This window comes from Acipenser ruthenus, chromosome 1 (assembly GCF_902713425.1).
Source record: "Acipenser ruthenus chromosome 1, fAciRut3.2 maternal haplotype, whole genome shotgun sequence".
Taxonomy (NCBI): domain Eukaryota; kingdom Metazoa; phylum Chordata; class Actinopteri; order Acipenseriformes; family Acipenseridae; genus Acipenser; species Acipenser ruthenus.
In genome coordinates this window covers 40,780,218-40,793,883 of record NC_081189.1, presented here as the reverse complement: position 1 = coordinate 40,793,883, position 13,666 = coordinate 40,780,218, and the positions used below count along the sequence as shown (strand labels likewise).

General features: G+C 38.4%; 1 protein-coding gene across 2 annotated transcripts in view; it reads right to left on the bottom strand.

Moving 5' to 3' along the window:
• The window catches only part of LOC117421157 (cytosolic carboxypeptidase 1-like), a 103,337-nt gene that overhangs the window by 33,272 nt on the left and 56,399 nt on the right, over positions 1–13,666 (bottom strand). For both annotated transcript variants that reach the window (XM_034035153.3, XM_034035155.3), the window contains 3 exons: positions 12,762–12,849; positions 2,991–3,135; positions 2,053–2,203 (listed from right to left, as the gene is read on the bottom strand). In XM_034035153.3, coding sequence (XP_033891044.3) covers positions 2,053–2,203; positions 2,991–3,135; positions 12,762–12,849 — 384 coding nt within the window. The remainder of the gene's footprint in view (positions 1–2,052; positions 2,204–2,990; positions 3,136–12,761; positions 12,850–13,666) is intronic.

Below are 13,666 nucleotides of genomic sequence, written 5' to 3'. Positions count from 1 at the left end.
TATCACATTATTTTTACATATTATTTTTACATACAATTACCCATTTATACAGTTGGGTTTTTACTGGAGCAATCTAGGTAAAGTACCTTGCTCAAGGGTACAGCAGCAGTGTCCCCCACCTGGGATTGAACCCACAACCCTCCGGTCAAGTCCAGAGCCCTAACCACTACTCCACACATAGTAAGACATTTATTTGTATTTTCCTATGGTGTTTAATGTTGCCATCCAAGGCTTTTTGTTTTAATGTTTAGAAAAAAAAATGCATTCTACAAAAAATAGGATTGCTTGTTATAGTTAAGTGAAACCTAGGCATTGGAACAGTAGTTTTAAAAGAGCTTTGATCGTACACGTTGACAAAATTGCATATTCTGAGCCAACTTTCAACCAAACCTTGTTTTGTGAGAGTACCGAATGTAAGCAATCTTTAGATATATCTGTTGCTTCATCAAACTGTATTGCAACCGAGAGATCAGCTGTGCAAGGACATATTCCGACGTGTCAGAGATTTGGCGGCTGACAGCATTGTCTGACACAGGGATCATTTTTAACTTCTCTGCCGCACTGTCATCAAGCAACTTCCTGCAAATGTCAATTGCTGCTGGGAGAATCAGTTTTTCCCCTCCAAGTTGTGTAAGGCTTTTTATTCTTGGCAATGTGGTATGAGACTTGATACGACGCTTTTAAAGCTCTTGCAGGGGTGCACATTTTTCATCGTGTTTTATTGTTTGTTAATTTCTTGTAGTTTCAAATAAATCTCTGTTCTTTCCTACCAAATCTCCATGTTTTGTTTACAAATGGTGTTTTAATTAAGTTGGCTTCAGGCTATCATTTACTGCACACACTACAAATTGGGGCCTCATTTCTCCGTTGATTGCAATGGAAGTGAAACCGAAATCCAAATATGCTTATTTATGTCTTGTTTTTGCATTTTTTTTCTCTGTATCATTTTCTGTTTCAGCTTCTGCCTTACGTTTCGGAACACTACCATCTTGTAATAAGTACCAATCCATTTTTCACTGTGCAATATCAAAAAGAAAAAAATTGACTCACCAGCAGAATGAGTACTGCACTTACAACTGCTTGCTGTATAATACTAAACCAAACAGTGGGAAAAGTAGTTCCCATAGAAATGTTGCATATGCCTAATTAAATACATTGTAACACATCTCTGTGTACTTGTCACAAAGACGGCCAGAGTGGGTGGCGTCAGACCAGAAAGGAATCCAAACACAGACAGTGGTTGTGATGGTGAGCTGAGTGCAATGGCTGCACTCAGCGTTTATTAACAAAATAAAAAGGTTTAACAGTACAAAAACAGGACACGGCACTTGACGCCAAAATAAACAGACATACAAAACGACTAAACACTAAACAGACGGTGCAGGACAGACAGACGAACAAACACGGTGAGTGAAAACACGTTAACTATTACTCTTATTCTAACAATTACTACCTCCGTCTCCAATCCCGTTCTCCACTCACCGAACACCCAACCACAAGTGACTAAAACGTGCATCTATATATACTGTTGTGCTGGGATTCAATTACTAATTAATTACTCACTTGAATCCCAGCACGTGAATTAATTCTGTGCAACCCCGTGCTCACATATTACATTTAACCAGCACGTGAAGTGATTTGTGCTCTCCTCGTGCCTAAATACAAATCTACACTTTAAATACACGTGAAACACAGACCCGTTTATATCCCGTGTACCAATCTATACACCAACATTAACATACGCACGCATACATACATACACAGAACACACAAATGCACACAGGGGCGGGGCACTTTGCCACAGTACTGCATCAGCATACATTCTGATTTAGCCTAAAATCTGATTAAATCAGTAGCAAACAATAGTTACCCCACACCCCCGCAGAGGGGCGCGCCCCAGTTTTGAAAACTCCTGCATTAGAGGAACTTATCTGTCAGACATCCTGTTTTGTAACGTTTTAATGTGAAGACTGTTGAGTGCCATTAAGTGTGATTAGTGCTTGGCTGTTTTAAAATTAAAATTAATTAAAGCAACACAGGTTTTGTACTTACTGAACTGACAGATCTGTTCATAACACTTGGACTCTGGCATCGCTGTTATAGTCAAGACATGGCAGCTATTCCCACCTAGGGTCTCACAGAGGACATCTTGGCGGTAGTAAATCTGAGGGCTGTGCATGGACCCCAGCTTCTGAAGATGCATCTTTGCAGAAAAATAAATAAAAGTGTATATTTAAAATAGTTGGTATACTACTCTAAACCTGTACTTATTTACCTGAACTAAGTGGGTTGACACTTTTATCAGCCAGTAAACCACAGAACTCTGAACAAACACATACACCAATATTGGAAAAAAACACATACCTGAATCTTCATGGAGCATCCTATATATATATATATATATATATATATATATATATATATATATATATATATATATATATATATATATATATATATATATATATATATATATCTAGTATTTAATAGCATATTTTATACTTACAGATACAATTCCTAAATTAAAATTATTAAAATAAACAAATAAAACAGAGAACTGAACTTAGGCATACATAGAACCACATGCTGCTTGCTACAAAAACAAACTGGTTTTTACTGGAGCAATCTAAGTAAAGTACCTTGCTCAACGGTACAGCAGCAGCGTCCCCCACCTGGGACTGAACCCACGACCCTCCGGTCAAGAGTCCAGAGCCCTAACCACTACTCCACACTGCTGCCCTACATATACTAATATTAGCTTTTTTCTGCAATAAATCTCTTCTCGAAGTAGACTCTTGCAGTGTTTTTTGCACACGTAGCTTGCTGCTTTATCGAATAATAAAAAGTAGTAGTCCAATCTGCCCCTCTTAATGATACCCAGATACTTCAACGCTAATTCTGAAATTTCTACTAAGTGCATGGGATTCATTGAACTGTCAGATAGCTTAAAACAAATGATCGATAGATATAGATAGATAGATATTTTTTACCTTTAAAGTAGAATAGGTATATGGGTAGTGGTAAGCAAAGTAACAGACATCATTCTTATGTTGGAAGGTGACCGTAAATGTGATTGTATAGTAAGACTTTCCTTTCTGACCCCCAGCTGCAATGGAACTCCTCGAAAAGTGGTTTCTTGATGATGAAACATAATGAAAACAAAAAGCACATTTAGTAAAGAGAACATCACACTTACCTCATGACAACATGCAACAACTAAAGGCACAATTGCAAGTACTTGATAAGCCCCACTTATGTGAAACAAATAAATGTTTTTGAAGATCCTGACATTATTATCCCCGCCAAATGGGGACATAGTAGAGGTGGTTGTACATTCTACGTCACACTTCACACTTTCTGCATATATTTGGAGAACCACTTATCCAATGTTCATGAAACTTGGTATTAACATTATTTAGCATAAGTTATTGAGAATATCAGATCCAACTAAATGGGCTTTTAAATCGTAAATCTTACTTTTTCATTTAAAAGCAGAAGTGACTCATCTGTATTAATGTAAATACAGTAATAAAATATGCCCAGCATAAAAAACTTTATTTTTCATTATAGCTTTCATAAAGATTAGTCGCTTATTGACATGTCGCAATCTCGTTTGTACGTTCTGCTTCTAAATGAAAAATAAAGGCTTGGCCGATTTATAAGTTGTTTCATTAAGTTGTTTCACAAAACATAAATTAAATCAATTTTACTATTCACATGTTTCTCAGTTGTGATTGAGATACATGAATGGCTTAACAGGTATCAGTTGAATTATTAAAAGGAGTATAAAAGTTGTGGTAAACACTGAAAATCATAAGCCCTACATATATAAATAAATGCATAAACACAGCACCAGGGGTACGATAATGGTCTGTTTTGAGTAGAGGGTGAGCATTAATTGCATAATTACAGAAATGTTATACAGTCTAATTATTCAAACCCTGCTTATTGTATATAAAATAGACAATAACATGTTCACACCAAACTGACTTTATTCCAAGTACAGTATCACGTTAATTCAAAGAAAGACTCGTGACATTTGCAGGATCAATATTTCATTAAAAAAAAAGAAAGCCCTTTACTAATGATAATAGTTTGTACTTGTCTGACTGGCAGCAGTAGGGAAAAAGAGGCGATCAAAAATTAAACAAAATATAAGCAATCTCCTCTTCGCCCCACCTCCTCCACGCTAGATTCAGCACCAATAGTAGAAGCAGACATCATATGTACGGGATGCTTTATTTTCATATGCCTTAACATTATTCCTGTACTGCCGCTGTAACTAAACTCTGCAGAGCACAGCCTACATTTTACTTTTTGGTCTCCCTTTTTATCGAAATATGTCCGAACAAGGCTTTGCGTATTTAGAGCGCCCAAAGATGACATTGCTAGTCACGTGAGCAAAAGCATGCTGGACATTGGGAGGCAGGAAGTAGACAATGAAAAAAAAAAAACCTAGAGTAGCTGTTATTTGCAGACACCATCTTGTTCTTAATATTTGACCTGCACATTTTTGACAACGTTTAAACGTTTAAGCAAAATTAAAAACGTTTGACACTTTACTAACGTTTAAACTATAAACGATTAACAACCCAAATCAGGATCAGACTAAATTAAGTTTTGAAGGGTGAGGGATTGCACCCTACACACATTACATTCTAATTTGCACCAATCAGAGAATATAAAGTAACTCTCCAGCATTATAAATACCCCTTGAACTATCTAATCAATTATGTGAATCAAGTGGAGTTGAGGCAATTAATGGGCAAACTGTCATGTTTGTCTTGAACTACTGAAATACCTATTAGCGGTCAGTCAAAAATTTATGACAAACGTTAATTCTAATATTACTTAATGGGCTCTATTCTCAAATTTTTAGGAGAATTGGCTCTCTGGGGGAATATGGAATTTGAATCGAGTCTGCTCCACCTTAAGGCAGTATTCACATGTATTCTCTGTTAGCAAAGCAGCATGAGAATCTCTTTTTACTCAAATTAATTCAAATCGTGCATTCGCTGTTCCCAATTAACATAAATGACCACAGGTGATCGGAGAAAAGAAAATATGGGATACCATAGCCACTTCTGTAAACAGCTTGGGCTATGCCAAAAGAAATGCATCAGATGTTCAAAGGCGCTTTTATGATATTCTCAAACAAGTTAAAAAAGAGGCTCGTCAATTAAAACAAAGCCAACATAAGACGGGAGGGGGTATTCCACAGTCCCCATTGAATACAGAGGAGGAACATATCCTATCAACATTTGACCAGCGAGCTCCAGAAGGTTTACCAAGTGAATTAGAAACATCAGTGGTGCTTGAACCAGGTATTTTTCTATTCCTTTATTTAAATACAAAGTGCATAATTTTAGTTAGCCTATGTTATGTTTATTTGTTTACAATACATATTTTTTTTCTAGATGACAATGATACAGTGGAAAGCATTGCAAATGAGGAAGCAGAAGTTTCTTCAGCTTGCGAAGATACCCAAACGGACAGTACAAAACTAATGCATACAGCTGGCACCTGCTACAAAGCTGTGTCTGTTCCTGCTGCTTCTCCTCTTGCAGTTAGCCAGTCCCCAAATGTTTCTGCTACTCAATCTATTGTCCCTGAACAAATATTTCAGTCTTTTAAAGATACTGCCGGTTTGCTGGCAGCCAATAACACACAAGTGAAGGATGAGATATCTGCTACGCGTAAAGAGTTAGCTGAATTCCGCAAAGACATCTGTTCAGAGCCGAGTACCTTCAACAGTGTTTTTTGTAAATGTACTGAATTCTATATGGCCAGCAATAGCAGAGAGGAAAGGGCATGGATGCTAAGAAATAAATAACAAAAGTCCATTGAAGAGTCAGAGTTCTGAAGGCTCTTCCAAACAGCACAAGGCATTATGCGCAAAACACACCGGATGGCTGGAAGAGGTACCACTACAAGAGACGCTGCAGCCACCAGCACCATCTCGAAAGATGTGCCCCAAGATTCTGTAGGAAGAAGTTCCACAAGAGTAACAGCTGGAAGAAAAAAGCTTAAATTGGACTAGTACAAATACATAGGCTTCCTAATCCCCCGTCCCCCCCTTTTTTGTGTGTGTGTATGTAATCGTTGTGCATTGAATACTATTACAATGCAATAATAATAAACATTTTGAAATCAAAGTACAATTCATATTCCAAATAACACTCACATGTGAAAAAGTTCCTTATAATTCCAATCCTAACCTCACAAGTCACAGTTGTATGTCTTTCTTTATCATTAGGTACATCAGGGTTAATTGCATCTTCAATAGAGTGCCCTTCGTGCGAAATATCACTATTACTGCGAACAGCAATGTTGTGTAAGACGCAACATGCCAAAAATATGCGGGCAACCTTCTCTGGGGTATATTGCAGTGCACCACCTGATCTATCAAGACACCTAAACCTAATTTTTAGAAGGCCAAAGGTCCTTTCAATTACACTTCTCGTGGCCCTATGTGCAATATTATAGTTACTGGTGTCATAGGCCACTGACGTAAAGGATAGCCAGCATCCCTTGAAAAAACAAATTATACCAAAGCAAAAAATGATATCACAAATACAAGGGAGAACTACACACATATTTTTATTCATTATTTGTTTTGGGGTTTTTTTTAACAAATGTATTCAAGTGCTAGCCAACAGTGGCAGAATAAATTTGTTTAGAAAAAAAAAAAAAGAAATACGAATATTTTTGAAAAAACAAAATCAATTATCTGGCTAGATATTATTTACAAATTAATATTTCTTCTGGTCTCCGTGACGACTCAAAGAATAGAATTTTGGAGTATGTATGAATCATGGCAAGATCCTGGATAGTGGGCACACACGAGTTATCGCACACCTCCTGCATGTTTAGCAAAGGGAAGTTTTTCCTATTGAAAAAAACCTGGCTGTTTCCTGCAGGACTCCGCAAAGCAATGTATGTGCAATCTATAGCCTCGAGGACAGATGGCAATCCTGCTATATTAAAAAAAAATGGTTTTAACCTTATCTAACTCCCTTTGGATGTGAGAGAACACAATATAACCCAGTGCCCTCTTCGCCAATGCAGTAGTTACTTCATTAATAGTATGGGACATTGAGGCTTGACTTATGCCCACCCTATCTCCTCCTGGACACTGAAACGACCCAGAGGCACAGAAACCCAAAGCCGCTACCACTTTAAGATGGACAGGTAGGGTTAAATTCCTTTCTGACGGTCATTCTAAATCATCCTTAATAGCCTCACAGAGATCCACAATCGCAGTCTAAATCTAATCTTTATTTCCTCGTCTGGTAAATGAAGAAAGTTGACTCTTGGACGGTATATTCTCTCTCTGTTTCGCTTTGCCTGTTTTGCATGAGCGCTGCATTAGCTTCCAGAAACAGTGGAAAGACCTCCATTTCCGAGAGATACAAAAAACACTGTTATTTGCAGAGGGAGTATTTTTAACATTAGGTCGATAGACTACTTTACAATTGGGCATGCATAAAATTCACAAGGTAGGAGCACAGCACACAGTCATGATAAAGAATCAAGAAGTGCAGTTAACATATTTAATGACTGGTGAAATAAAATTCAAAGCTGCTGCAATACTGTTCACTGTTTTGTCACTTCAAATCTTTTCACAAAACAAACATTAAACTTTAATGCTCCAGTGTCCAGTCAAAACCACATCATGAAAAAACACATTTGTAGGTGAAAAACACTAAAATAAAAGTTGCTACATTTAAAAAAATATATAAAACACTACTATAACATAAAACATGTAATATACTATAACATGTACTATAACATAAAATGTCCAATACAAGAAAATGGTGCCTGAATTACAAGCACATATATATACATATATATATATATATATATATATATATATATATATATATATATGCGTCCTTCACAAAGACAAATCTGCCCGATTCCAGCCTTGCTGAAGCACCCCCAGATGAGTCCAATTTTCAGCTTTGCCCAACACCTGGTCATCTAATGGTTAGACGGAGACCTGGAGAGGCCTACAAGCCACAGTGTCTCGCACCCACTGTGAAATGTGGTGGAGGATCGGTGATGATCTGGGGGTGCTTCAGCAAGGCTGGAATCGGGCAGCTTTGGCATGAATCAAGCCAAGTACAAGGTTGTCCTGGAAGAAAACTTGCTTCCTTCTGCTCTGACAATGTTCCCCAACTCTGAGGATTGGTTTTTCCAGCAGGACAATGCTCCATGCCACACAGCCAGGTCAATCAAGGTGTGGATGGAGGACCACCAGATCAAGACCCTGTCATGGCCAGCCCAATCTCCAGACCGGAACCCCATTGAAAACCTCTGGAATGTGATCAAGAGGAAGATGGATGGTCACAAGCCATCAAACAAAGCCGAGCTGCTTGAATTTTTGCGCCAGGAGTGGCATAAAGTCACCCAACATCAATGTGAAAGACTGGTGGAGAGCATGCCAAGACGCATGAAAGCTGTGCTTGAAAATCAGGGTTATTCCACCAAATATTGATTTCTGAACTCTTCCTAAGTTTAAACATTAGTATTGTGTTGTTTAAAAATGAATATGAACTTATTTTCTTTGCATTATTCGAGGTCTGACAACACTGCATCTTTTTTGTTATTTTGACCAGTTGTCATTTTCTGCAAATAAATGCTCTAAATGACAATATTTTTATTTGGAATTTGGGAGAAATGTTGTCAGTAGTTTATAGAATAAAACAAAAATGTTCATTTTACCCAAACACATACCTATAAATAGTAAAACCAGAGAAACTGATAATTTTGCAGTGGTCTCTTATTTTTTTCCAGAGCTGTATGTATATATATATATATATATATACACACATTTCCCCAGGTATTATTTGCGCATAGTTATTGAAAATCAAAAATGAAGTGAAAATTTGACTTTCAGGTAAATGTTGGGGTGGGGCGATCGTTCAAACCGGGGCATTGCCTCGGCAGAATCTGGTGCTTTAAAGATCAACATGACTAACCAATACACACGTACGTCAAATGAAAATCCACTTACAGTACCATGCCATACCTGCGTACGTCAAGTTTCCCATTCTATTCTATGAGCGGTTTCTCAGTCTAGCGTTTCAGGTTTCATTCTCTAAGGCAGTGCTAGTACTGTGGAATGTGCAATGAAAGTCGGGGGAGGGTCAGGTGACATTTGTATCCATTTGCATGTCTTGTAGCGATTCCAATCTACCTGTGGGTGTTTAGAAGACTGAGATACATTACAGGATGCCATTCAACTTTTACAAGTATATATATAGTGTTTTAAATAATTATTATTTTTTTATTATTAGTTGTACTTGTTTAATTCTAGTTTATATAGTTTTTAGCGAAAGCTAAACATGGCAACATACGTGGTCTTTCTATAATGAGCAATGGGAGTGAAGTTGGTTCGGAGGATTTCGATACCAGCGACAGTGATGCTGACATCACTCAGCGATTATGATGAAGAGGATGTGGAGCCAAGAACAATACAAACTGTACAAAACAGAAGAGCATGCAGCTACTTTACAGGTAAGCCAGTTGCAAATGGGAAACCGTTTGGTTTGAAATGGCAGTGCTGTGACGAAATACTATCAAAACACAGCGCTGGGTACAAGGCAATAAAGCAGGCGTCTGGTACCTGGTAAGGGGTTTCATTTTTACATCTGGAGTTGAAGTGGTTAATTATTTATGGGCTAGTAGTCTTCATTATGTGAAAAGAATCTGATCAACATGATAAATCAGTAGAAAACATTAAAAATATATGATGAAGCAATGGAATCAGTAGCTTTATTACTGCATTCATGTACAATATTTTAATCTCACAGGCTTGCATTTCGTCTGGATGCATTCCAGCTCCTTTAAGTCCAGTTTTCGCAATCAATCTGTTGTGAAAAAACGCTGCTTTATCACTCACTATTCCATCTGGATTTACATTGTTAAATGAGAACATTAATCTAATGGTAATTGTTTTCATTTTACTAAGTCTGTACAACTTCAGTCTACATTTTCCTATCTAACTGTCACACTAGATTAGGTGCAACAAGCTATGCATGAAGCAGATGAATATTTAAAGCATTTGTACTATAAAACTTAAAAAAAGCAAGAACTCTTCAAGCAGTGGTTGTTTACTTTGCAGAGACTAATATTTAATTGGATATAATTGAACCCTAAATTACAATTAAAAGTCTTCTCATTTATCTTAATGAGTAACATGTAGTGTTATAACCAGAGCACACTGCAAATGCACTCCAAAGGTTCCAATCCTAAGAAAGATTATATATATATATATATATATATATATATATATATATATATATATATATATATATATATATATACAGTACTGTGCAAAAGTTTTAGGCAGGTGTGAAAAAATGCTGTAAAGTAAGAATGCTTTCAAAAATAGACATGTTAATAGATTATATTTATCAATTAACTAAATGCAAAGTGAGTGAACAGAAGAAAAATCTAAATCAAATCCATATTTGGTGTGACCACCCTTTGCCTTCAAAACAGCATCAATTCTTCTAGGTACACTTGCACCAAGTCAGGGATTTTGTAGGCATATAGTCAGGTGTATGATTAAACAATTATACCAAACAGGTGCTAATGATCATCAATTCAATATGTAGGTTGAAACACAACCATTAACTGAAACAGAAACAGCTGTGTAGGAGGAATAAAACTGGGTGAGGAACAGCCAGACTCAGCTAACAAGGTGAGGTTGCTGAAGACAGTTTACTGTCAAAAGTCATACACCATGGCAAGACTGAGCACAGCAACAAGACACAAGGTAGTTATACTGGATCAGCAAGGTCTCTCCCAGGCAGAAATTTCAAGGCAGACAGGGGTTTCCAGATGTGCTGTCCAAGCTCTTTTGAAGAAGCACAAAGAAACGGGCAACGTTGAGGACCGTAGACGCAGTGGTCGGCCAAGGAAACTTACTGCAGCAGATGAAAGACACATCATGCTTACTTCCCTTCGCAATCGGAAGATGTCCAGCAGTGCCATCAGCTCAGAATTGGCAGAAAACAGTGGGACCCTGGTACACCCATCTACTGTCCGGAGAAGTCTGGTCAGAAGTGGCCTTCATGGAAGACTTGCAGCCAAAAAGCCATACCTCCGACGTGGAAACAAGGCCAAGCGACTCAACTATGCACGAAAACACAGGAACTGGGGTGCAGAAAAATGGCAGCAGGTGCTCTGGACTGATGAGTCAAAATTTGAAATATTTGGTTGTAGCAGAAGGCAGTTTGTTCGCCGAAGGGCTGGAGAGCGGTACACGAATGAGTGTCTGCAGGCAACAGTGAAGCATGGTGGAGGTTCCCTGCAAGTTTGGGGCTGCATTTCTGCAAATGGAGTTGGGGATTTGGTCAGAATTAATGGTTTCCTCAATGCTGAGAAGTACAGGCAGATACTTATCCATCATGCAATACCATCAGGGAGGCATCTGATTAGCCCCAAATTTATTCTGCAGCATGACAACGACTCCAAACATACAGCGAAAGTCATTAAGAACTATCTTCAACGTAAAGAAGAACAAGGAGTCCTGGAAGTGATGGTATGGCCCCCACAGAGCCCTGATCTCAACATCATCGAGTCTGTCTGGGATTACATGAAGAGAGAGAAGCAACTGAGGCTGCCTAAATCCACAGAAGAACTGTGGTTAGTTCTCCAAGATGTTTGGGCCAACCTACCTGCCGAGTTCCTTCAAAAACTGTGTGCAAGTGTACCTAGAAGAATTGATGCTGTTTTGAAGGCAAAGGGTGGTCACACCAAATATTGATTTGATGTAGATTTTTCTTCTGTTCACTCACTTTGCGTTTTGTTAATTGATAAATATAAACTATTAACATGTCTATTTTTGAAAGCATTCTTACTTTACAGCATTTTTTCACACCTGCCTAAAACTTTTGCACAGTACTGTATATATTACAACGGTTTTCTATAACGAAACTGCCATTTTCCATGCACTTTAAATACAATGCGCGTGTGTTCTGTTTGTTATATGAACTCAACATCTAGATCATCATTTACTGGCCCATAATCTTTATTTATTTATTTATTTATTTTTTAAATTTAGTCGTCACCAATTTTTTACCCCAGTTTTCTCCCCAATTTAGTATGCCCAATTATTATCTGTATCCTCGGCTCATCGCTCGCAACCCCCCCGCCGACTCGGGAAACGGCGGCTGGAACACGCGTCCTCAGAAACGTGCTCCTGCCAAGCCGTCATTTTTCGCACTGCAGATCCACAGCAATGCCACCAGACCTATAGTGCCGGAGGACAACACAGATCTGGCGGCTCCACTGCAGAACCACAGGCGCCCTATCGGCCACAGGGGTCGTTGATGCGCGGTGAGCCGTGGATTCCCCTGCCGACCTAAGCTCTCCCTACCCGGGCAGCGCTCAGCCAATTGTGTGCCGCCCCCTAGGAACTCCCGGTCACGGTCAGCTGTGACATAGCCTGGATTCGAACCTGCGATCTCCAGGCTATAGGGCACATCCTGCACTCTGCGCGGAGCGCCTTTACTGGATGCGCCACTCGGGAGCCCCGCATACTGGCCCATAATCTAAGCGATCACTCGGATGAGTTTACATCTGACTCTTATTCTTAGTTTTCTTATTCTTAAAATTCTTGTCGCATTTGATTAATCAAATTCTAAAACAACAGTCTGCAAATGGGGAGCACTAAGAACGGAAGATCTGCAGCTAGAAGATTACTGTGGTCCACGATGGTACCGGGCTTTTTGAATGAGTATACATACTTGTAGTAACAGATATCCGTTCCTGTGCGAATCCAGCGTGGTCTACCGCTTAATGCTTCCTGGACCGAATACATTAAAGCTTGCATTCCTTTGGGGGCAAAGGAGAAAAGAATATACTGTAATCAAAACGTTCCTCTTCATGCATTGTTTGTGGGTATTTTAAGGGTCACAAGGCAAAAAACCCTCATGATATTGTTGAACAGACTAGTATAGTTTAAATCAATCTTATGTTCAACCTGTCCAACAACAGGCTCAATCTTGCCATACATGTACTGTATGTACTGTAGTATTTCACCATATGCTACTTAAAACCAACCAACATGGCCAGCGCATTATTCAGAGGATCATTCATCTATTTTTCTTTGCACGTCACAATCAATGTTCAGAATACCTGGTAAGTATAATGGGATGTACTGTATACTTAAAACAGCTGTGATTGGACCACTTCAAGGATACACCCAGTATTACACTTCTGTAAAAGAATTACACAAGCAGTTTCAGTTTAAAATATCAAAATACATCACTGAGTGCTTTTGTCACATCTCCAAAAAGTCATGAAAGCAATCAGTCTGTTTAATACTATAACTGTTGGTGTCAAGTGTCTGACAGTAGGGAATGGCGTTAACCTTTTTCACCTTGAGAAGCATCCATCTCAGTGAAGATGCTCTTACACTATCATAAGAACCTAATAATTCTTGAAGATTCCAATCTATACAAGCTGTCAGTAACAGCTAAAAGCACATCTATTCTTTTGTGGCGTGCCAAGAAACTACATAAATTTAACTTTTATTTAATTTACAAAAGGCATTTCCAGCTAGATGTAATTACTGGTCTCCAAAGATGGCAATTTCATATTTCTTTAGAATAACTAAATTAATCATTTTTAGTCCACAGTATTAGACCCT